General features: G+C 40.6%; 1 protein-coding gene across 5 annotated transcripts in view; it reads right to left on the reverse strand.

The window, feature by feature from the left end:
* Positions 1–2,231: 2,231 nt before the first annotated feature.
* aplp2 (amyloid beta (A4) precursor-like protein 2) overlaps positions 2,232–22,402 on the reverse strand; it is a 69,850-nt gene continuing 49,679 nt past the window's right edge. The window contains exons 5-18 of one of the 5 annotated variants that reach the window (XM_051957752.1): positions 21,887–22,107; positions 21,509–21,708; positions 21,017–21,184; positions 17,771–17,904; positions 17,539–17,613; positions 17,062–17,220; positions 15,982–16,110; positions 13,697–13,796; positions 12,896–13,069; positions 12,171–12,206; positions 9,930–10,012; positions 8,820–8,897; positions 6,438–6,593; positions 2,232–4,210 (exon numbers count right to left, since the gene is read on the reverse strand). In XM_051957752.1, the coding sequence (XP_051813712.1) occupies positions 4,109–4,210; positions 6,438–6,593; positions 8,820–8,897; positions 9,930–10,012; positions 12,171–12,206; positions 12,896–13,069; positions 13,697–13,796; positions 15,982–16,110; positions 17,062–17,220; positions 17,539–17,613; positions 17,771–17,904; positions 21,017–21,184; positions 21,509–21,708; positions 21,887–22,107 (1,815 nt within the window). In that variant the 3' untranslated portion in view covers positions 2,232–4,108. The remainder of the gene's footprint in view (positions 4,211–6,437; positions 6,594–8,819; positions 8,898–9,929; positions 10,013–12,170; positions 12,207–12,895; positions 13,070–13,696; positions 13,797–15,981; positions 16,111–17,061; positions 17,221–17,538; positions 17,614–17,770; positions 17,905–21,016; positions 21,185–21,508; positions 21,709–21,886; positions 22,108–22,402) is intronic. The other 4 variants (XM_051957756.1, XM_051957753.1, XM_051957754.1 and 1 more) reach the window with 4 other exon arrangements.

Genomic DNA, 22,402 nt, shown 5'->3' on the forward strand with positions numbered 1-22,402 from the left:
ACCAACTTACTTCTTATTCTGCTCACACTTTTTAGCAGAATTAAAATAGAAAAAGTGGTTTTATCTAGCCCAGTGTTGGTTCCATGACAGTTTCATGTGCAATATTTTTAGTATCAGTCATGTGACGTCAGGGACCTGAACTAAGATGACTCATCTGTGTTGACTCAACTCCATGTTTTTTATGCTATCTGTGTAATGAGCCATAAGTTTCATGTTGACAAAACTCGGTCTTCCCCAAAACACATGAAGTGGCGATTAAACGAATCAACATTTCCGTTTTGTATATTGTGTCTCAATCCACTGAAGACAGGTGAACTATAACTATGTGGGACTATTTATTCTGCACAAAAAACAGGACAATCTGTACAAACATCCCTAAAAAGTGTAATTAAATTGTTATTTAATCAACACACATGCCTTACATAATGTAGAGTGGAAAAATCCTAATTAGAAATTTAGTATTTTTTTCAATAAAAGCCACGTTTTCTAATGAAATTTCTAAACACAGGCACTAATGCATCTAAAACAAATCAGAATATTGTGAAAAAACTGAAAAATTGAATGTATTCTAGACTCATCAGATCAAGCATGTCAAGCCTTTTTTGTTTTATTTGTGAAGCTGGACAATTCTAGATTATAAATCTTTATGTGATCACTTTTAGGAAACCTTGAGACACTGGATTTTAGGTTTTAAGCCATAATCATCAAAATAAAAACAAAAAAAGGCTTGAAATATTTCACACTAAGTGTAATGAATATCAACTATATGAAAGTTTACCAGATTATTAAATGAAATAAATGTAGTGATGAAATACCTTTCTCATGACATTCTACGTTTGTAAGTTACCCAAGTATTTACTGGTTATTACATTAAATATGTTTTGATTCTTAACTCTCAACTGCACAAAACACCTCAGGATTGAGAAGACAGTAAGGAGGATATTTTTGTATGAAACTCCCCTGTTGCTTACTTATACCAGAAAAACTTTCATTTGTATAGGAGGTTTTCTGAAATTTTATGGCTGAATGTGCAAATGTGATGTTATCCAGCTAGAAATGCACTAATTTACATTAACTTGCAGAGCATACCTCTGAAAATTTAATAAAGACAGGTCCAAAACTTCTTGTTACGAAGGTTTTTACAGTGTAGTTTTTGAATATCTCTTTTTATTACTCGAAAAATTAAACAATACTGTGAATGAGTTTGAGCAGAAACTCACTTGCTTTGTAAAGTTACACACATTTTAATTGAAACTCCTATTTACTAGTAAACAAAAAAAAATCAAAATCACCAGATGTCACAGTGAAACTTGCCCTGTTAGAAATAGAAAATGACTATTTTAATAGTTATTAAAAATCATTTTCTTTTCTAAGGAAGTGAACTTTCTAAAATACATATTCCAGTGGATCTCACAAAATTAGAATAGTGTGAAAAAAATCCACTCATTGCATGAAAAGTGAAAAATATTACAAGCTTTTTAGACTTACACTTAGACAGACTTTATTAATCTTAAATTTTTATGGTTTTAATTAAAATTATTTCCTATAGCTTATGACAGCATGAAAAAAATAAACAAAAAATATTTTTGTGATGTGTTTTCGAAATCAAATATTCTATAAATTAGGCTGAGGATGATTTTCAACAAACTCCTCTGTAAAAAACAAAACAAACTTCCAGACATTGGTGGAAATCTAAATGGAAAGTTAAAGTTTGTTGTGACTAAGTACGGCAGACGTGGAAATTTCCGTCTTAGAGTTTGACAAAACAAACAAAAAAAACACGTTTAGTGAAACTACATTAATTTTTAATGGACCACTAAATATATATTTTTTAAATACGCTATTTTCAGGTACAAAAAAATGTAACTAGCACATCACAATGAAACTTCCCATCTTGATTAGTCACTAGAAGTCAATTCTCTTTCCTTATTACAAGTTTTATTATTTTTGATGATTAAATAAAATATTCTCAGTCATTATTCTGTCAATTTTCATTAATGTATGATAGACCAAATAAAATATAATAAACACCTTTCCAGTCATGGAGGCTTTATCTATTTTTGTTCTCTCCTCATTCTATTTTTTCCTTAGATTCTAAGGAGTATTTCCTCTTAACTGGGAATAAAATAATTGTCCGTTGAAGCCCTATTATATACTATTAATGGCAACTTAATAATTAATAATAAAGGTAAAAATATCCATCCATCCATTAAAAAACCGACACATCCATCTGTAAGTTGTGAGTTTATTGATGTGTATCCCCCTTGTAACCATAAATCTGTTTCCACTGGTGTCAATCAAATGTTTTAAATCACTAATATGTATATTATATTAGTTCCCCTCCCACAATCAAGCAGGCAGTTACAAGATCGAAGCTGTTTGGGTGCATAGTGAGACAGTCACATACAGAGATACTGTCACAGGAAGAGAAAAAAATAGAAAACAAGAAAACAAACTTAAAAATATATATCATATCATTTCATATAAGAACAATGCACACCACAGGTAATCCTCTGGAAAAAAGCCATGATTGCAACATCAACTATACAGGCATACAAAGACGATACTAAGATAGAGAGAGAGAGAGAAAAGGGGGATTCTAGGACTCAGTTTACTTGTTTGTGTCGTTCTCTACCTGTAAAAATACACAAGTTTTGCTAATTTTTTATGCAGAAACCAGCTCTCCAAGCCTTGTCTTTCTGTGTGTCTCTGTCTGCCTGCACAGCCCTCCAGCTGCAAAGTGTCTTCGGGTGGCTTTGATCCAGGGCCGGCTCGAGGTTTTCTGTCCAAATCCGCATGGAAAATTTGTCACAGTTCCCAGCAATCCCAGGAATAGTTTCATTACTGACCAAAATTACCTGTTCCGATCTTCAAATGCGGCATATTTGGGTTTCTAGTGACCTCAGAATCGGCTCTTAATTCGTGCCTCCGGGCCGGCCCTGCTTTGCTACATCTGCACTCTCTGACCAGCTAAAAAAAAAGCAGCTGTAACGTGTGTGTGTGTGCATCATCCCATGTTAATTTACTGCTACGTTTCTTTTTGCTGCAGGTAATTTGTGCAAAAAAAATATCAACAAACCCCCCCCCCAAAAAAAAAAAACACACTTCAACGACCGTCGAAGCCTCAAGGGAACCTGCCAGATACATAGCATGGAAAGAAAAGCTTCCACGATACATTCAACTATGTAACACACGTCAATAGGTATTATTTAATCTACTGGTTTTATACAGCTTCCCTACTGATAAAAAGGTTGTGTTTGTGTGTGTGTGTAACAGGGGATATAGCATCACATTCACTTATTGAGGGTTCAGAGTAGGTTTTCGTGTGTCGTGTTTGAGCTGGGAGGGCCTGTGCACATCTGTCCGACAGCTAAAGAACCCCAAACCAACAATCTTCCCTGGCAAAAAAAGGTGGAATAAAAACATCTACTCTTATATATATATATTTAAATCGTATATGTATATTTTGTCTGTTATCATAACAAAGAACAGAAAGTAAATAAGTCAGGATTTCGTTGTTTGTTTGTTTTTTTCCTTTTTTGCCTCATTTGTCGTTTCACTGAACATTTGTTTGTTTTTTAATCGGTACAAAGAACCTTCATATACAAGCAATCTATTGAGAGGAGAAATTAAAACACCAATTTTCTTTTTGAGAAAACCATCAGCATTAAATATGACACTCGCGTGATGGGAAACAAAAAGTGTAGTGTCAAGGGAAATTCAAAATTTCGTTTGATTTGCTTTCCAAAAAAAAACATACAAAAAAAACCCAATAAAAGTCTGAAGAAATGTTATACATCTTGATCTGAGATAGCTGTATTGATAATTACAGATAAATCTGCAGAATCACATTTTTCCATGAATGCAAATTGGCAGATACATCACCTTCTCAAAAGAAACATGATCAAAAAGAGCTCTATAGTACAATAGTAGCAGTAGTAGAAGTAGTAGCATTATTTAAGGATTGTTTCGAACAAACCAGTAAATGGAGTTTTGGATGTATGCAAATGATTCTTTTTTTTCTTTAACAATAGCATCATGTGTTATTGGTCAGTAGTATGTTCCCCTTCGGTCTGACTCCACAGCGCCCCCTCCCTGTAGGCTCCGGTTAGATCTGCATCTGCTCCAGGTATTTGTAGGTGGGGTTCTCGTAGCCGTGGTTCTGCATCTTGTTCAGGTGTCGTTCTTCTGGTGTCAGCATCGGGTCGACCTGCGAAAATGAAGAATAAAAAGTGATCTCGGCCGCTTGTTTCGTACGCAAACGCTACAGAGACCAGGCTCTAACTTGCTTTGCATTTACTTATGCTGGCTATTTACATATTATGATTTAAAATAAATCTGACACTTCTAATGAGGGGTGCAGCAGTTAATAATAGATTTGATGGATTTTGTTTATTTATTGCTCTTCTTAGTGCTAATTTTATTTATTGATTTCTATATTTATTCATTTATTTACATATTTTTTATTCATTCTATTGAATGTGTAGTTTGTCATTTCACTTTTATTTATCTTTAATTTTGTCATTTTTGACTTCTACTTTGCCCGTCACCGATCTGTATTGTAATAATACATATTTTATTTTTTTATTTCATTTATTCCTTTTTATGCTTTTTTACAGATTAATTTTATCCTATTTTATTTTTATATTTTAACATATTTTATTTGATCCTATTTATTTAATCTTATTTTAATGATTTTATCATATTTTAATTCATTTTATTTGATCTGGTGAAATCCTCATTGAATGTGTTATTTGTTTAGAATAACATTTCCTCAGTTCTTCAATCTCTGTTTTTTAGTCCTTCATTAGTAACATGACGTTGGGAGTTTGTATAATTTATAGTATTTTCTTATTATTCTCTTGTTCTGATTTTATGAATTTTGACTTTTATTTTTACCCTTCACCTACCTATCTAATTATATTTTAATATTATATATTTGATTAATTTATTTTACTTCATTTTTATGTTAGCTTATTTTATTTCATTTATTTTATTTTTGTCTTATTTTATTTTTATTTTGTTCTATTTTATTTAATTGAATTTTTATCAATTTTATTTTATTTTATTTTATTTCATCTAGTGTTTCCTCATTGCATGTGTCATTTACGATAGCGAGTCTTTCATTTATAACATGATGTTTGGGCTTATTTGTATGATTTTATTGCTCTTTTATTCCTTTCGTCTGTAAAGCACGTAGTGTTGCATTTCATTCGTATGAAAAGTGCTTCATAAAAATAAAGTCTGATTGATTAATTTGGTAAGAAAACAGGTGTTGGTGGTTTAAAGCCTCTCCTCTAAATAACAGGTGGTTTATCTAAGACAATTTTAATGTTTAATAGCTTAGGTACTATCCAGAATTAAAATTACAGATATCAACAAAATCATTTTGACTTTTGACACTGAATGTTTAATCTATAACTTCATTCTGACTAGTCAAAACAATAAATTCTATCCAGATTTTTAACATAGAGAGGTAGATATTTGTTATTCCAGCACACAGTCTCTCCGCAGCAGAATGGCCATCGTGAAACAATCAAGTATGACTAAATTTGAAATGAATACGGGCAGATAAAAAGTAGAATTATAGATCAGTAAAGAGTCCCAGAGAGTTGATGAGGTTTGAGAAATGTTGACCAACTTTTCCTGAAGGAAGCTAGTGGACATTTTAGGAGACAAAATCACCTTGTTGGTCTTTTCTTTAAAACTATTTCCGACAAATGGTGGACTTCATCCAGCAACCACCAGAGTGTTTTAGTTTTTCTCTTGTAATCTGAACAAAGCTCCATTTTAAGGCTTTTTATAGTCACTGGTCAAAGGAGTGTCCAAGTTCTGGTCACTCTGATCTTTGTCCTCAACAAACACACCCGATCAGGGAGTGGATTAAGTTAAATATTTATCAGCAGTTGAACAGCTCAAAGATTTTTTCTGCACTTTAACCCTTCAAGTCAAACAGGAAATGCTGTGAAATAGGAAGAGTTAAAAGCAAAGAGTGTGTGGAGATTGAAAGCTTCATTCTTTAGAAACTTGAGGTTGAAATTTACTAGAAAGAGTGGTAAAATGACCACCAAAATAATCACCAGAATATACGGCTACAGATGAAGTTCCACACTATGTCAGAGAATGTTGCTGGTTGTGTTGCTGATTGTGTTGCAGGTTGTCTTAGTGTTGCTGGTTGTGTTGCTGGTTTATATCTGAAACTAAAACAAAAACTACTCCTAGTTCAGCCTCAGATATCCACAATGTGAGTTCTAAATGTCTATACTGAGAACCTCCATACACATGAATGAGGACAAGTGACTTAATTTGTCTTTGAAAAATGAAATGTGGAGCTCTGAAATGTTCTTTTTGACCAGAATATATGGAGTCACACATATCTGCGCTATGTGTCCAGCCGATCTATTAAATGTTCCAGCAGTTTGCCGTCGGCGTCTCACCTCCACGATGCCGTGGCTGATGGTGCCGTATTGCCTTTTCCTCAGCAGCACCAGGCTGATCACGATCACCGTTGCTATGGCCACCGCGATCACCAGCAGGCCAATCAGAGCGCTGCTGCCGAAGCTGAAGTCCTCTCCTAGGGGCCGGTAGGACTCCTGACGGGGGGTAAAGAGCAGTGAGGAGACGACACACGCAGACACAGCTGACCAACGAACGACACAATAAAGCTGTTTATGCTGTAATAACCAAGACATTGTACACTTGGGATAGTTTGCCTTGACTGCCTTATTGTTACGCTGAATAAACACTCAGATTGTTAAAGCTCCCGTACAGTCATCTGAACATGGACGTAAAGTTTTAAAGGAAATTCCAGCATTTGTCACCATTTTATTCTCATATTCCTAACTTCTATCATCACCACTGATCATGACATCATTAATATTAACATGTTTTTGCTTAACTATCACCTTTTTAACTTTATTTTCCACTTTTACAGTGGTTGAAAGTACATATGCTCAAGTAATGTTTTGAGATACTTGTATTTTACTCAAGTAATTCTATTTTAAGCTGCTTTTCCCACAACATTTCAGAGGGAAATGTTGTGATTTCTACTCCTCTACTTTAATCTGACAGCTTCACACACTGGATAATAAGACAAGCTTAAAAATACAACGTACTGTTAAAGACTAATCCAGCAGTTTCCAACATTTTGATACTTTTTCAGAAGCAGTGTGTAGCCGGGTTCACATTTCAGATGTCTGTGAGTTGGTAACAGCTCCATCGATTATGGATTTTCCCTCTAAGCTTCTCACGATTTAATTTCAGTAACAAATGATTCAATATCTTTCAGATTAGAGAAAAAATCCAAAATTTATCAACCGATTTGTGCATCAGAACTTAGTTTTTCCTGTCTTTTCTCCCAGTAATTGCATTCGGAGCCCTCAGATTCATCTCCTTTCTCTGTACATAAAACTGGATATGAAGTAGTTGAAACTGCAGCAGCTACAACATTAACATGCTGCCGACGCACTGAGGCTTCACCATTAATATGTAACGACACCAGTTATAATAACACATCAGTCAGAGGGACCAAATCAGGACTTTTTAGCTCTATCCTTGACATTTTACTGCTATGTACTCTCTTACATTGCTGTGTCTGTACTTTTACTTCAGTCCAGTGCCAGAACACTTCTACCCTCGTACTTCACTAACTTCTACTTAATCTGCATTAAGAGTGAGCCTCACACTATTGTAAACAGACCAATTCAGAGCTGGATCCAACACTCTGTGCAGTTCGTTTTTAATAACTACAAAGATTCCCACGACTCTGCTATCAGTGTTTACTCAAAGAGAGCTGCTCACAATAATCGCTATTAATGTGAGATTCTTCAGGAAAGTTTTGTAAGCACTTCTTCCCCCAATCGATGCGGAGTGATCAATAGTTCTCGCTGGAATCTGTATTTTTCCAAATCTCAGCAGCAGAGGTGCTGAGTAAATTGTTATCATGATCAATACCAATAATGGGAAGATATGAGATTAGCACGGCGGCTGACTCATACGAGAATTTCCTTTTAAAGCATAAACAAGAGCAACAACTCATTTAGACGACTGTAATTAGATTCTTCTGCTCGTTTTCTTTGTAAAAAAAAAAAAAATCACTTTTACAGATTAACCTTCCCTCGCAGAAGCTTTGGAATGCGGGAAATAAATTAACTGGAGGAGATTTGACTCTTAATTCTCATGTTATGTTACAAAGGCAGAGAATCGGGGATGACATCATTTTGGCAGAGGATCCGTATGACATGATTGGCTCGTGAACAGTGTGAACACTCTCATGCAACGTGTCCTTGTGGAGGATTGTGTAATATCTAGCCAATTGGGTGTAAATACACGCAACCACGGTCACCTACACCCGTCTTCACAATGTAATCTGGCACATATGACGCAAACTAATCATATGTGGACGGCCATTGGAGACTTTCTGTTTTCTCATCACTGGCTCATTCTCGCACACAAACTGAGCGCGCTCAGTTTGTGTGGCGTCACATTCGTCGTATGGATCGAGATTTCCAACGTGTACATTCACATACATTCACATAACAAATCATGCACCCATGCAGAAAATAGATTCGCCTGAACAGAAAACTTTTAAAAAACCAAGAGAGAGAGGGGGGATTAGGGGTCTGTTCCGACGTGGTGGTTTTCTTTTCTTGTTTTTTTTTTTTTACTCTCTGTTAAAAATTTTTTTGCACAATTATCAGCTGCAGAACTGGTGTCTTTGCACACACTCCCACTCTCCCTCCTTCTTTCAATCTTCTCCCCACTACTGTTGATGACTACAGTTCCCCAGAGAGCCCTGTGGAGGGCGCCGCTATACTCACCAGCTCATCATCATGCATAACGCTGACTCTCTCTGCACTGTAAACCACTTCTTTAACATCCAGTGACTCATCAATCACCTGTCAACACAGACAGGGGAGCCCAGGTTACACTCGCCACAATGTGTGTGTGTGCGATTGAATGTGTGTGTGATAGAAAGATTTATATATATGAGAAAGGAAAAGCAAGAGAGAGAGAGAGGCGAGAAGGTGTGAATGTGCAGCGAAGTAAACTGTAAGGATTATCTGTGTTTGGGTGATGATACACTTGGAGCTGTCTTGGAAGGAGAGAGGGAGGGGGGGTTTGCAAGCATCAACAACAGACTTTTCTTCTCGGCACACAGTTAACAAGTCTTTCAAAACAGACTGTCAGCCTCTCATTACTGAGAGCTCTAATCTGGAGCACTGTGAGTGGAAGTGGTGTGTTCAGGAGGCAGAAACAAAAAAAAAAGAAAAACAAAAAACAATCTGCAGTTTGTCGAGACAGAGCAGTCCAGAGTCTCACCAGACAAATGTCTCAGGTGCTATTTTTAAAACCTCAGATTGCTCCATCTTAGAGAAACCAGCATAAAGAGAAAACATGCATCGAAAATAAAAAAGAAAACTTGCATGATTCACACACAAACACTGAGCTCGGTGTTGGATTAGCAGGCGAGGCACGGCACACATTCAGCAGCCAAACATCAGCGTAAAATCCATGAAGAGGGCTGGTGTGTGTGTTTGTTTAAAGGAAAGTAACATGCGATGACTGCTGAACAAAGCGTGGAGTTGATCTGAATGAGGGTCAGCCAGCAGAAGCCAAACATAGACACGCAAATAGCCCAGTGTGAGATAGCTGTAACTATGACAACATAGTTACTGGAATAATCTGTCTCATTAGAAGCTGAACTTAAGAGAGCTATGTGAAAGCGCTGCGTGCACTCATTAATTTCAATCATCAGCTCAATTGCCTCGAACCGAGGTCGCGGCGATGGAATTAAACTGTCGGTATCTTTGTCCAATTCTTTCCCCTGCCTTCTGCTTTAACAACGCTGCTCTCAGTTCACGTGTTGGGCAAAGTCAGAGACACGAAAGCTTCGAGGCGCAGACAGAAGCCGAGGACGGAGCTCTTACCACGTTTTCGCTGATCTTGGGTTTGCTGTTGATGATCCTCTCCTCCGCGCCGATCAGACCGTCCAACCCGGACATGGCGGAGCCTGCGGGAGGTGAAGAAGCGGCTGTCAATAACGGCAGATTAGCGAAAACAAACACGCAAACAGACAAACAAACGAACGGGGATGGTGGTATTGGTGGTGGACAGCTGCACACAGACATCCAGCCCTTCTCCTCACGACTGTTGCACCGCTGACTGGTGACAACAAAGCCCTTTCTTCCATTCAGCACAGCGTGAGCACTGTGAGCATCCACAAAGGCCCTCTCAAAGCGCTGTTTTGCATAAAGCTGAGGTTTCTCTGTAAACACACAGCTCCATGCATCCACTCACTAAATGACTTTACAATTATGACAATCCTGGTGTTTTTGTATCTCTCACTCATCTCATATCACTGTGCGTCTTCTTATACAATCTTTAAAAAACATGCACAACAGACTGATCTCTTATCGCTCCGAACCCCAGGCAGTTTCTAAGCTTTTTTTCCCTTTGCTACTGTCACATTTTTACTGAATGTGGGTTCTTTTGTCCCCTGCAATATATAGTCCTGCATCTCTATGGAAACAGCACAAACATGGCCAGAAATAGAGAGAACTCCGAAATGTCTCCGGTGCAGTATGACACATACAAAGCATCAGGAAAGTAAAAGTTAAAGTCGGATTTCTTTAGTAAAATAATTGAAAATCCTGGAGTCAACGTGTAAACTATTTTTCCCACAGGTGTTGCAGATACTGGAAAAATGGTACCTCTACATGCTAAAATTATCTATTTACATTATTGTTTTCCTATCTCTCTGCTCTGTGTAAACACCACCTGCAGTTCAACCAAAAAGTCTCAGATTTTTGTCACATTACTGTAAGTTGCACTTGAGTCACTGATATCTTTTCAGATGTGTAGAGGAGAGCAAAATTTTTAGTTTTTGAAGGAATCTGGCTAATGCGTGAGATGAATTTTTGGCAAATTTTTAAATGAGACATATAGAATAAAGCCATTTTGATGAATTATTGTCATTTTGAGCTTCGATTTGGTGATTTTTTTTCCTGCAGAACAGCACATCGCAAAGATTTTTTCTAATTTTTTGCAATTTGTGGCTCTGACAAATGCAGTAAATTTGTTGATTTTCTCATGCCTTTCACAATTGTAGGCATGTTTTGGTGTTTAGAGGGTTGAAACATTTACTTACACCATGAAATACTGTAGAGGAAAGAGGGCAAACGTGGCAGCGAGGGCACCGTTCACCATCAGCTTATTACCCTCTGCTGCTGCACGTCAGTCAGTGCCAGACACTTCAGATTAACACAATAGTCTTTGGATTAAGTGAGGAACAATGACGTGCGTTTACGAGCCTCCCTCAGCAGAAGGGACGTCAGAGATGCAGGTTTTCAGATGGCGCTGCAGTCTGCACACAGTGGCACAGCCAGCCGTGATAACAATGTGATCAGTCATTAGCATGAGTAGGTTCTGAAACTATTAGAACATTAATTGATTTCCCAATTGACAGAAAATCAACCGGCAATCATTCAGGTCATTAATCAAGCAGATGTGTTCAATGCTCGCTGGGTTCGGGGGTTAAAATCTGATTTTCTTGCTAATTTAGGTTCAGCTATTAGTGGCAGGGATCTCTGTGTTCACTCAGTAAGATAATGAGGTTAAAGCCATATCAGACCAAACAGGAGCTGTAACAGCATCTCAGTCTCCGGCCTCAGAGGACTAATTGCGCCACTTCAGGCAGAGCTGTGGGCAGCAGTGGAAACACCGAGCCTCAGATGGCGACACTAAATCTCGCGGCTCCTATCGGGAAGAGGGCGAGTGATGAGGAGAATGAGAGTATGGGCGGTGGAATAATTAAGCACTGAGGACGGGATGACAGCAAACACACGACTCGAGAGTCTCTGAGAGCGGAGTCGGCTGTGACCGATCTCTACCAGACCTGGAAGCTACTGACTGCTATTCAGCATGAGGTCATAATCCTACTATGATGGAAACCATAAGAGCAGCTGAGATCTAACAACGCTGCCCATGCGAGTCATCAAAAAAAAGGAGAAAATTAAATAACAGATGGCTTCAGATAAAACAGAAATGGAAGGTAGAGAGAGGAAACTGTACCAAAGGGAGAGGAAAAGGAGGACAGTGGAACAAAAGAGTAGATGGAATGGTTTGGGAGATGGCAGGGCAGAAAAACAAGACGCAACAGAGGCACCAACCTTTCTTGAAGGCACGTGGGGAGTCTGATAGATCGCCTTGGCATTAGAAATGATTGAAAACAAAAAAAGAAGATCAGAAAAAGGGGGAGGAGAGAAGAGAGAAAACTTAAGTAAGAAGAGAAAAGGCAGGATTATCAAGCTGTGTTAATTGATTAGGAAAAGAGTTCAGCAGGGAAGAGTACGAAAATAAATTTGAGCGATAATCAAACTTAAAAAGGGAGCCATTTCAGAATTGGCTAGCTGTGTCTAAGCCCTCTGGGCTGCTGGCATGTATGTGAAATGTTCCTTTGGGGATTTACTTGTAATTTGCCTTCCATCTCGCTGGAAGCATTCCATCCATCACTTTTTTCTCCTTGAGGATTCAGTCTTTTGTTTGGCACAAATGTGACAAAGAATAGAGCCATAACTGCTCATTTTTTCCCCAAGCTTCTGGCTCCAGCTCGGCACCAAAGCCTGAGGCTTTGTGCCTTTATCTGAACTTCAGTAGTGCTGTGTTGAAGGCGAGGCCACAGGGAAATGTGCAGGCACAGATAAGTCCCAACCCAGGGCTCCACAGCACATTTCCATCAGCAGAAGCACATTGTAAACCTATTCTCTGTCACTGTGCAACAGTTCTGGCATGATTCATCACTAATGTCCTTCACAGAGAGTTGTGTGTGCGACCTATTGTTCAGCACACAGCCTCGGTGTTGTTCTCGCTGCTGACAGTGTCTGGAGCTGCTCACCCTCTGGCTCTGAGCGGGACCCCAGCGATGTGACCTGGATGGGCCGGTAGGGTTTGCCCTCGGACATGGGGACTTCCACGCTCTCCTCCGAAGACACGGTGACGTCCGACTGCGACTCGGAGATGGACGACAGGAACTGGTCCATGTCAGCTTTCTGCTCCTGCAGCAGCTCGTCTGCAGAAAAGGGCAAATGACAGAGCGTGAGGCGGCGTTCTGCATGCTAACTAATGCCTGTCAACCTGAGACAAGGCAGCAACACACAGCTTCACCGATGACTCTTAACATTTTCTAGCCAACAGTCTGCTCCCATTTCTGCTAAGTACCAATTAGTATTTTTCTGAGAGCTATTTTCCATATAAATGTGCACACGTCCCAGCAGAACGCTGCTCGGTGAAAGCTGTGACCCAGTTCTGTCACTGTAGCCGCTCCACTTTAATCTTTGCTGCAAACTATTGTTCCTTTAATGAAGCAGAGGAAACAAAAGATAATATTAAAATGTACTGGACATTTCCTGAGTGAGCAGGAACACATCCCAAATACAGTTTAGATCTAACTGCAGCTATGAGTGTTTCTGTGCCTCTGATAAGTAATACATTCCCTTGAGTTTTTTTCAGTTTGCAACAGATGTATGACAAAAAAAAAAAAAAAATCGCCGTAAGACACAAGACATGTGACGCTTTGGCTCTGTCTGTCGGGCACGTATATGAATTCCAGCACTGTTTTCATTTCTCTTCATTCTTATTACACGGCAGGGTCCCTCCTTCCAGGCTGCCTGGGGGTCTTTGACTGAACAAGACTCACCGATTTCATCCTGAATCTCTTCAGCCACATAAGGAACTTTGTAGAGCAGAGACAGACTCTGGTTCATCCTCTCCTCGATCACCCGCAGGTGGGTCATCACCTGGAAAACACACGGATTTTAGTTTATTTAAGGCGAAACTGTTCTAATAATTCAAATCCAACATAAAGCTCCCTAAAACCAAAGGTGGAATTCAAGTTATGAGACAAAGAAATGCTGAAAAGCCTTTTAAGATAAACTATAAATGCTAAATCACTCAGTAAAATGGTTGTCGATCAATTTTTTGGTGCTCAGCAAATCCATTAATTTAAATTACATTAATGTTGATCCAATTACAATTAATAACAGTGTGAATATCCACCTATTAGTCCAAATCTCACATCAGTGAACCAGAAAATCCCTCTTTTTCACAGCCACTAGTGAAGTTTTGTCACCTTGTGTCATCGACTTGACTGCAGTCCTATTTTGAGATTTTGATATTTGCAGAGAACCCAGCAATGCAGTTTCATATGCAAAAATTCACTCATAGAAATAAGCGGCAGGAGGAAAAATACGATAAAATCCAACCAAAAAGAAGTAGGTGACAACACAAGATGAGATGATGAAGCAAAGAAAATCTTGTTATGTTGGTAAAAACCTTGATTTAACTACAAATCTGTTCGTTGTTTTTTTTTTTTAAATCAAGAAACAGCCTTGAAATCTCCTCCAAATGGAATAAATCAGCATACAGTGCAACTCTGAGGGCAGTCAGCTGGCTGTTCTCTGCCCAGAATATCAATGCGCCGACTAGAGAGAGCTGTTCATGTTCACAAATTTAAACTGAGGTGTCACAGAAATGTGCTTTCAGAGGGAGGGAGGAGAGCATATTTCTCCAGATGAACTCAGCCTCGCTCGCAGCCAGCCGACATGCACACATAAAACAAGTTGCTGCATGTAATATTCAAATCAGACTTGAAGCTCTGAACCGACTTGACAGGATCCACTGCCTGTCAGCCCCGATGATCACCGCCGTATCACAGTCGCACGACTTGTTTGATCGGCAAAAAAATAGAAAACTTTGCGGATCCAAAACAACTCCTGGTCACTTCCACTATCTCTACCGGCAGTGCGATGTTTACAGAGACGGAATATTTCCACATTTCTGCTGCCAAAAATGGGCTGGCAGAATTTGAAAAGCCGCCACTGACAAAGCTGACCGGCTCTTGGCAGGTAACTGGTGTTTATTTCCCACTATGATGATTGACTGTTTTAATCTTACAACACATGGCTGCAGTGCACCGGCGCCAGCAACAGATGGCAATAACGCACCTTTTTCTCATTATAGAGATGTGCTGCAGCCCCTGTGGCACCTTTCTGTCCCTGTCTGACAAACAATCTTCATTATAAAGATTACATGTCCCAGTGCAGGGAGGGAGAAAAAAAAAAGCCATTTTCAAGCAACCATGCCGGAGCCAGACAGCTGAGGCACGGGGAGTCGCAAAAAAGTGAGAATGAAAATGCAGACTTGCTGCGGTGATTGGAGCTGAGCAAGTAAACACTGCGAGAGCACAACAGCACAGATTGGCTACTCATGGCTGAGCACAGAGGTCCAGCGCCTCCCAGTATCCATCGATTTATCTAAATAGCAGCCCTCCAGCCCCTGCTTCCCACCCTTCACTGTGTTGTTTCATCCATCTGCTGTGTTATCCGTAATGGTAGAGGATAACTGTAAATGGTGTCGAAGGGCAATGACACACACAGGCGAGTACATCTAACAGCCGAGCTTCCAGCCAAATCCCCAGTGCAGCGGCTCAGAGTCCGGCGTTACACAAGACCTGGGCAATGTTAATCTTCGGCTGAGGCTTAAGTGAATGAAACGCCCGCCCTCCCCTCCGCCAGACGAGCCTCCTCGCTCCTCCTGGGCTTCAGCTCAGAGACAACTCGCACTCTTTCTACCTCCTACACACTTAGAAACAGGGCAGAGAGGGCCAGGCTGAGACATCATTATCCCTTCCCTGTCTGAGAAGGAACAGGAGGAAGTGGCTCGTGTTTTACAGACGCGGCCTCTAATGTGGGACGTCTTAATTGTCACAGGTAGCTTAAAATACAGGCTGGCACCAATTAAACAAACTGAAACACACAGATCTGAAACATTACATGAGCAAATGATCAGTTGTATCGATTTACCATCATTATTTCTGACAAAAAGGTGTGGATTTCATGTTTTTTGGCTGTTGATTGAACAAAACAAACAATATGAAGGCATTACTTCCAGCCAGCAAAGTCAACTCAGTCTAAAAGCACCGACCTGTGACTTCATCTGAGCTGCTTTCTCAGGATCCACAGCGAGGACGTGCTGGTAGTGGCGGATGGTGTGCTGGCGGTCCTTGTTTTCGGCGCGAACGTACCGTCTCAGGGCCTGCAGTATGCGGTGGGGCTGAAATTGAGCGCAAAGTGGGAAAAAAATGGGGCAATTAGTCGAGTTGGATGGTGCAAAATGGCCTCTAATGAATGCAGCATTCCTGTTTTGTGTGCGTACAAACAAGACAACTGAAATTTCCTTTTTAAAGTGCAATCAATTCATTCCATTTCCTTTCTGATTTTAACGGTATCTGCGATGTTTATTGCTCTTGTCTTCTTTAGATTTTTCCAGTCAAAAGAATCAAATTTCGTCAGTTTCAGGTTCGTTTGATTTGAGGTAATAAACCTCAAAGTGATGAGAGGATGTGGCCGAAGCCTCTCGTTAGACATGAGCACACTTTGTGCAACTTAAAACAAAAAACACAATGTGGAAATGATTGTCTTTTATCTGAGCAGAGGTAAGGGAAGAATGTTGTTTTCAAATCGGCTGCATATAACATAACATAAAGTCTTTTTACTGAAACAGAACCACAGCAGAGATGATGCAATTAGCAATTTTGGAGGTGTAACAAAAGCAAAGACACAAAAAATTGCTGCTCTCCAAAAACCAGGTAACGCTACCACATTTGAATTTAAAATGAAAAATATTTAATTAATGGCTTTTTTTGAACGCAAATCCAACAGCTGCGGTTTGAGCGGCGACCAGCACCTTTCAACCGAGTGCCAAACTGTGCGGTGGCGAAAGGATCAGACGACTAATAGATAAAAGGAATTAAAAAAAAAAAAACATGACACAGGGATTATCGCTGCAGGTTCAAATGTGATTGACTTTGTGCTCGTGGAGGATTTTTTGGGATGTGTGTTTTTCTGGGTGCAGTAATCCTTTCTCCTCGTGATGAACGGCGAGTTGGCAGAGGGTCTTTTGACAGGAGATGAGATCAGCCACAGAGCGGAGCTCGGCGTGGCCTGACTGAACTCTATGTGTGAATCTGTAAACAGATGGAGATAAAAAAAGATGCCGGTTTACCCTGGGGGGGTCGGCCTGCAGGGCGGCCAGGTAGTTCTCCAGGGCCAGACGGCGGCGGTCGTTCAGCATGGCCTCCACTCGGGCGAGGTGAGTCTCCACCAGCTGCTGCTTCTCGCTGGCTGCCTCCTCTTCCAGGGACTCCACCATGGCCTGGAAGTGCTATAAACAAAATCATAATTATATATAAATGTGCCTAAATACACGAGGCGCTCTTTCAACTTCTCCTAAGCAGCTCTCCGTTTCAGTCATGTCGCCTTCCAGGCTTGTCAAGGGAGTTGGGGACTCATTTTAGAAGTCTCCCCATTCAGACGCTGCCCCAATTTAGCCTTAGAGTGATAAAGATAGAGCAGCCGGGGAAAAGGGATCTTTAATGGAGCAGGGAGTGAGGGACCGAGGGCCTGTAAGCCGTCACATCTCATCCAAACAAAGGGACGAAAGGGGGCTGAGACTCCCAGGGGGGAAGGATCAGTTTCTTACCTGGATCAATGTCTGCCTCTCCGCCTTGGGCAGGTTCTTAGCCTGGCGATCAGCCTCTTCCCACTCTTTCCTTACCTGCAGGAAGAGGCACATGAAATGAAGGGGCATGCAAGGTGGTCCCGCAGCATCTCGGGTAGGGAAAGTGTCACCTTATCCTGATCTCACAAGTGGGTGCAATCGAGCGGTAAGACGCTTTAATCCTTTTAATTAGGGAATCTGTGTCCCGACTCACCCTCTCCATGCGGTTGCGGTGTCTGATCTCCAGCTGCTCTTTGGCTCTCTGGAAGCGACTGTGCTCCTTGTCGTCGGCGGGGGTCTCGAAGTAGATGTCCACGTCGTCGGCGGGCTGAGGAGTCGGGGGCGTGACTGCAAAGTTTCAAACAAACAGCCGGTGAGGTTCGGGGGGTTTGCGTAGAAAAAGCGGCAACAGAAAACAGATCCAAAGCAGACACAGGTAGGCAGCGAGACAAAGACACACAACTGCGCACAAAGGGAGGAAAAGAGTTGAATGCAGACTGAAGTTGGGAGCAAAATCCTCACAGAAAGCACTCCTCTCATTGGCGTCCCTCCACCCTTAGTAAGTCTGATAAATTTAAGAGAATCTGACAGTCTTTCCATTTGGATTCCTTTCATCTTCCCGTCGGCTTTCTGCTGACAGGTCGCGTCTCCAGCACTAATGGAAATATCTCCGCGTTTGACAGCTGGGTCATCTGAGGCGAGGCCAGAGGGCTCCGTTCTGGGGTTTTTTTTTTCTTCGCTATACAGTCACGCAGGACTCACTGCCTGCATCGCTGCAACTCGCCAAAACAACAACGCTCCGGGCTCGCAAACAACAAGAGGACCTCATCGTTTCACCCAAACATCAAAAAAGCGAAAAACAAATACGAAGGCACGGGTTAAAAGATAAACCCCCCTGACAGTTCCTTCTCTAAGCTTCACCGCTTCAGCTCTAAAAGTCTTTATTTTCTGAGTGAAAAAAAAAGAAAAATCCAATCGGTTGTGGCCATGAACTGTGTTTAACCTGATGAAGAGTGAATCACTGCGAGGTGCAAAAGAACAAAAAAGATGCTTACTGACATGTGTCGGTGGGTTTCTATCAAAAATAGTGGCGGTGCTTCGTGAGCAGACAGACAGACAGAAACATGAACAAATGGCAACAAACAGGCAAAACAAGAAGACCGCAAACTTTAAAACTATTTCAATACGCATGCACATGAATGACCATGAAAGCAGCAAGAAAAAGTGTGGAGATGTGAAAGTATGAGTGTGAGTGTGATATTTTGGATTATTTACTAAAATCTTAAGTTTAATTTTGCATCACATATATTACTTAGAAGGTCTCAGATCCAGGATACTGAATATTTTTGGTAGAAGTATCTAAGTTTTGCTTCTAAAATCATATTTTTCTTTCCTGCCAAAACATTATGTTTTAACAAAAAGAGACTGTAAAATCTCATGTGTGCAGGAGGAAATATCCATAGTTAAGACAGAAGAGAACTCCTGCACAAAGCCATTTTACTGATTATAAACTTTTAGTTTAAGTCCAGTATCAGGTAAAACTGAGGTACACAGAACATGTCAGACTGATTTAAATAACATTTCATCAGGTGAAGCCAAACAGGAAGTATAAAGAAAAGGTATGATTGTTATATTTTGGATTATTTACTTAAATCTAAACTTTAATTTTTACTTTGTATCACATCTAATGAATTACCTGGATGGTCTGGGATGTGCTGCTACAGTGAGGCAGAAAATAGCAACCATATACATCTAAAATTAATCTAAATTAATAGTTTATCAAAAATCATCTCTTCAAAAATGACAATAATAACATTTTACTCATGACTACATCCGTCTTGCATCTTCTTTGTCCCTCAGTTATACCTCATGAATATCTAATGTCTAAAAAGTTGGAATTCCAATAAAATTTTTGTCTGGAAAATCCAGACTGACTTTATTTATGTATTAATATAAACACAAATAAAGGCAGTCTGGCATTGTGATGATAGGAGACGATTTCAAAAAGGAGGGGCTAACGAATGCAGCTTGAACGAGAAAGAACCAATCAGCGTAACACGGATGTGAAGCACAAACAAATCGACCTTGTAGTCCATGTAGTCCAAACAACGGCATGCAGCCGAGAAAGCGTCGTGGTGAATGATTACTGCCGTTCTTGTCACAAAAATCTGCGAATACATGGGGTACTCTCAAGTACAACACTTATTTTTGAAAAGGCTACGCAACAAAAGACTCCTTCCGAACGATTAGCGGTGTTTGGAATAACTTTAAATCAGAGCCAAACCAAGTCAGTCTTTGGTTACGGGAGGTGCGCAGGTGTTTTATGGGTAATCCAGGCGCTGAAGATGACGCAGCATTAACTCCCACCTCCCGTGCTATGATTGGTCGTACCAAACTTTCCTGGGAGGGAAACGCAATTCAATTCGCACAATGCCAAACTGATTCTCCTGTATCTCCTAACATGGAGATAGGAGATTACATGGAGATTCAGTTTGGATTGTCCAAGCTAATAAAATTTATTGTAAATGAAAGGACAGTCTGAAGGATTTCTGTCTTCTCTGAACAAAAGTTTCTCAAATAACTGGTGCTTTGTTAAAACAGCAGCTATACAACAAATTTACCTAAAGAAAATATAGCCTAAAATTGACAAAATTACAATCAAATCAAGAAATGTGCTCAAAAATGAGTAAAACATTTAATGTCTATTTTCCATTAACAGTTTCCCTAGGTTTTGTAAATCGCACACATTAAAATCAAACTAGTTTATGTACTTTTTTACTCAAATAGAAGCTAATAAAAGCTTAATTTTATTCTGTTTGATTTTTAGCTGACAATTAATCAAAAGTTAATGAACCAGTGAGGCTATAAACTCTAAACACTGAGATATATTATGTCATTTAAAAAAAAGCCAATTTAATAGCAACAAACTAAATGCAAGGTGACATTTTATTCAGTGTTATGTTCAAACTATTACTTGATTAATCCAATGACACAAAATAAATTAGAAACAATCTAAATAAGTAAGAAAAACATTAAACTGAATCTGACTCGCATTTCCCGAACACAACGTTTTTGTTTTTTTTGTTTTAAATTATTCTAAATTAAATATATTTACTTGTTCAATTCAGCAAGATGAGCACGTTGCCGTCGGCATTTGGAGGTGGTGATAATTTTTTTCAGTTCAATCAATTAATCAGATGGAAGCAGCACTTCATGTCTCGGTGGAGAACGGATGATTCTGAGTGAATCTGGTGGCTGTGATTGTTGGTGGAGGTGACATGGTACAGCTACAGTGATTTAATTAGTGGGAGCTGAAGACGGCAGAACAGCTGTTCAGCTCACAGATCAGCCACAGACTGAACCTGCGTTATCCTCCGGTGTTTTCAGCAGAGAGTCACAGACACAGAGATAGAGAGATAGAGGGCTGTTTGAAACCGGCCTCTGCCATGTGAAGACTTACTCAGGCGTCTGCACACGGCCATGCAGTACTCCTCTGAGTCGAAATTGTTGCGGTTGCCGGCGCAGCCCCCGTAAACGAAGCGAACGCACTTCCTCTGGCTCATGTCGAAGTGCCAGCGGGGCATGGAGGCCCGACAGGGGCCCGTCTCAGCCTCCAGGGTGCACACCGCTGCCGGGGGACAGCCTGTTAGATCATCCGGCCACTAGGGGCAGCACTGAATACCAGTCTCTATCACAAGCAGCTAGCAGACACACTCATTACCAGCACTCTGACTACAAACATGATTAATGACAACGCTGCAGCAGCTCCTCTAGTGCAGGATGATTTGTCCTTTTACTCTGATAAAGCAGAACTCACAGTGTCTGCTGATGCACACATTTATCTCATTACAGACTGAAAAGGTTGGATTATATTTAAAAGGAAGGCAAAGTGCCAAATAATTAAACAGAGACAGACAGAGAGGGTTATCATTCAGAACAACTTGCTACAAACCTTTCACTTCTTGCAAAGTCTTGTCCTCGTCCTGGCTCTCTAACATTTTGCTGCTCTCTTTCTTCTCGTCCTCGTCTTCCTTGTCTGTCTCCTCGTCCTCGTAGACGTAGTGGTACTCCTCCTCGTCCTCCTCCTCCTCGTCTTCGTCCTCGTCCACCGGCTCCTCCTTCTGCGTTGGCTGCTCGTCAGCTGGAGTCTCGCTGAGCGAAGCCAGGCAGAGGAGTGATTTATCAAACAAGGCAGAGCAGCTGCCATAGATCACTGTCATGGAACTTTAATTCATCCAGATGGCCGGTAATACCTGCCCTTCGCAACCGAGCGGATGTTACGCTTGCAATATTTAGAGAAAAAAAACATGCCAGGATCATTTCTGCTCACCTCTCCTCTTTGAGGTCCTCGTCCTCCATGTCCAACATGTCAATCTCCTCGTCCTCTACCTCCTCGTCCACGTCGTCCTCCTGGGAGGGCAGTGACGGCGGGTTGGACTCCCCGGTGCGAGAGGACGGGCAGCAGACGTACTCGGTGCCGTGGAACTTGTCGATGGCACAGGGCAGCAGCATGCCGTAGCTGTGCAGCACCATGGAGCTCTTGGAACAGGCCTGAGGGGTAAAAGCAAAGAGATGCTGATGAAACGGAATAGCACAGGGCTCCAGATGCTGCTGATGTGGTTTCTCTGCTACTGTAGCTTTGACAGGGCGAGGTCTGTTCATTTTTTTTATCCGGCAGGGCAATACTAAACCTCTAAACACCAAAAACCTGCTGGTGGAGGTGAAATCCTTTAAAAACTTTTCGAAATTACACCATTTATCAGAGTGAGGTAACTGTAAAAACAGCAAGAAACTAATCATTCGAGTTGGGAAAATGAATCAAATACAAACTGAAAATCACTTTATT

The sequence above is a fragment of the Acanthochromis polyacanthus genome, chromosome 13, assembly GCF_021347895.1.
Source record: "Acanthochromis polyacanthus isolate Apoly-LR-REF ecotype Palm Island chromosome 13, KAUST_Apoly_ChrSc, whole genome shotgun sequence".
NCBI lineage: Eukaryota > Metazoa > Chordata > Actinopteri > Pomacentridae > Acanthochromis > Acanthochromis polyacanthus.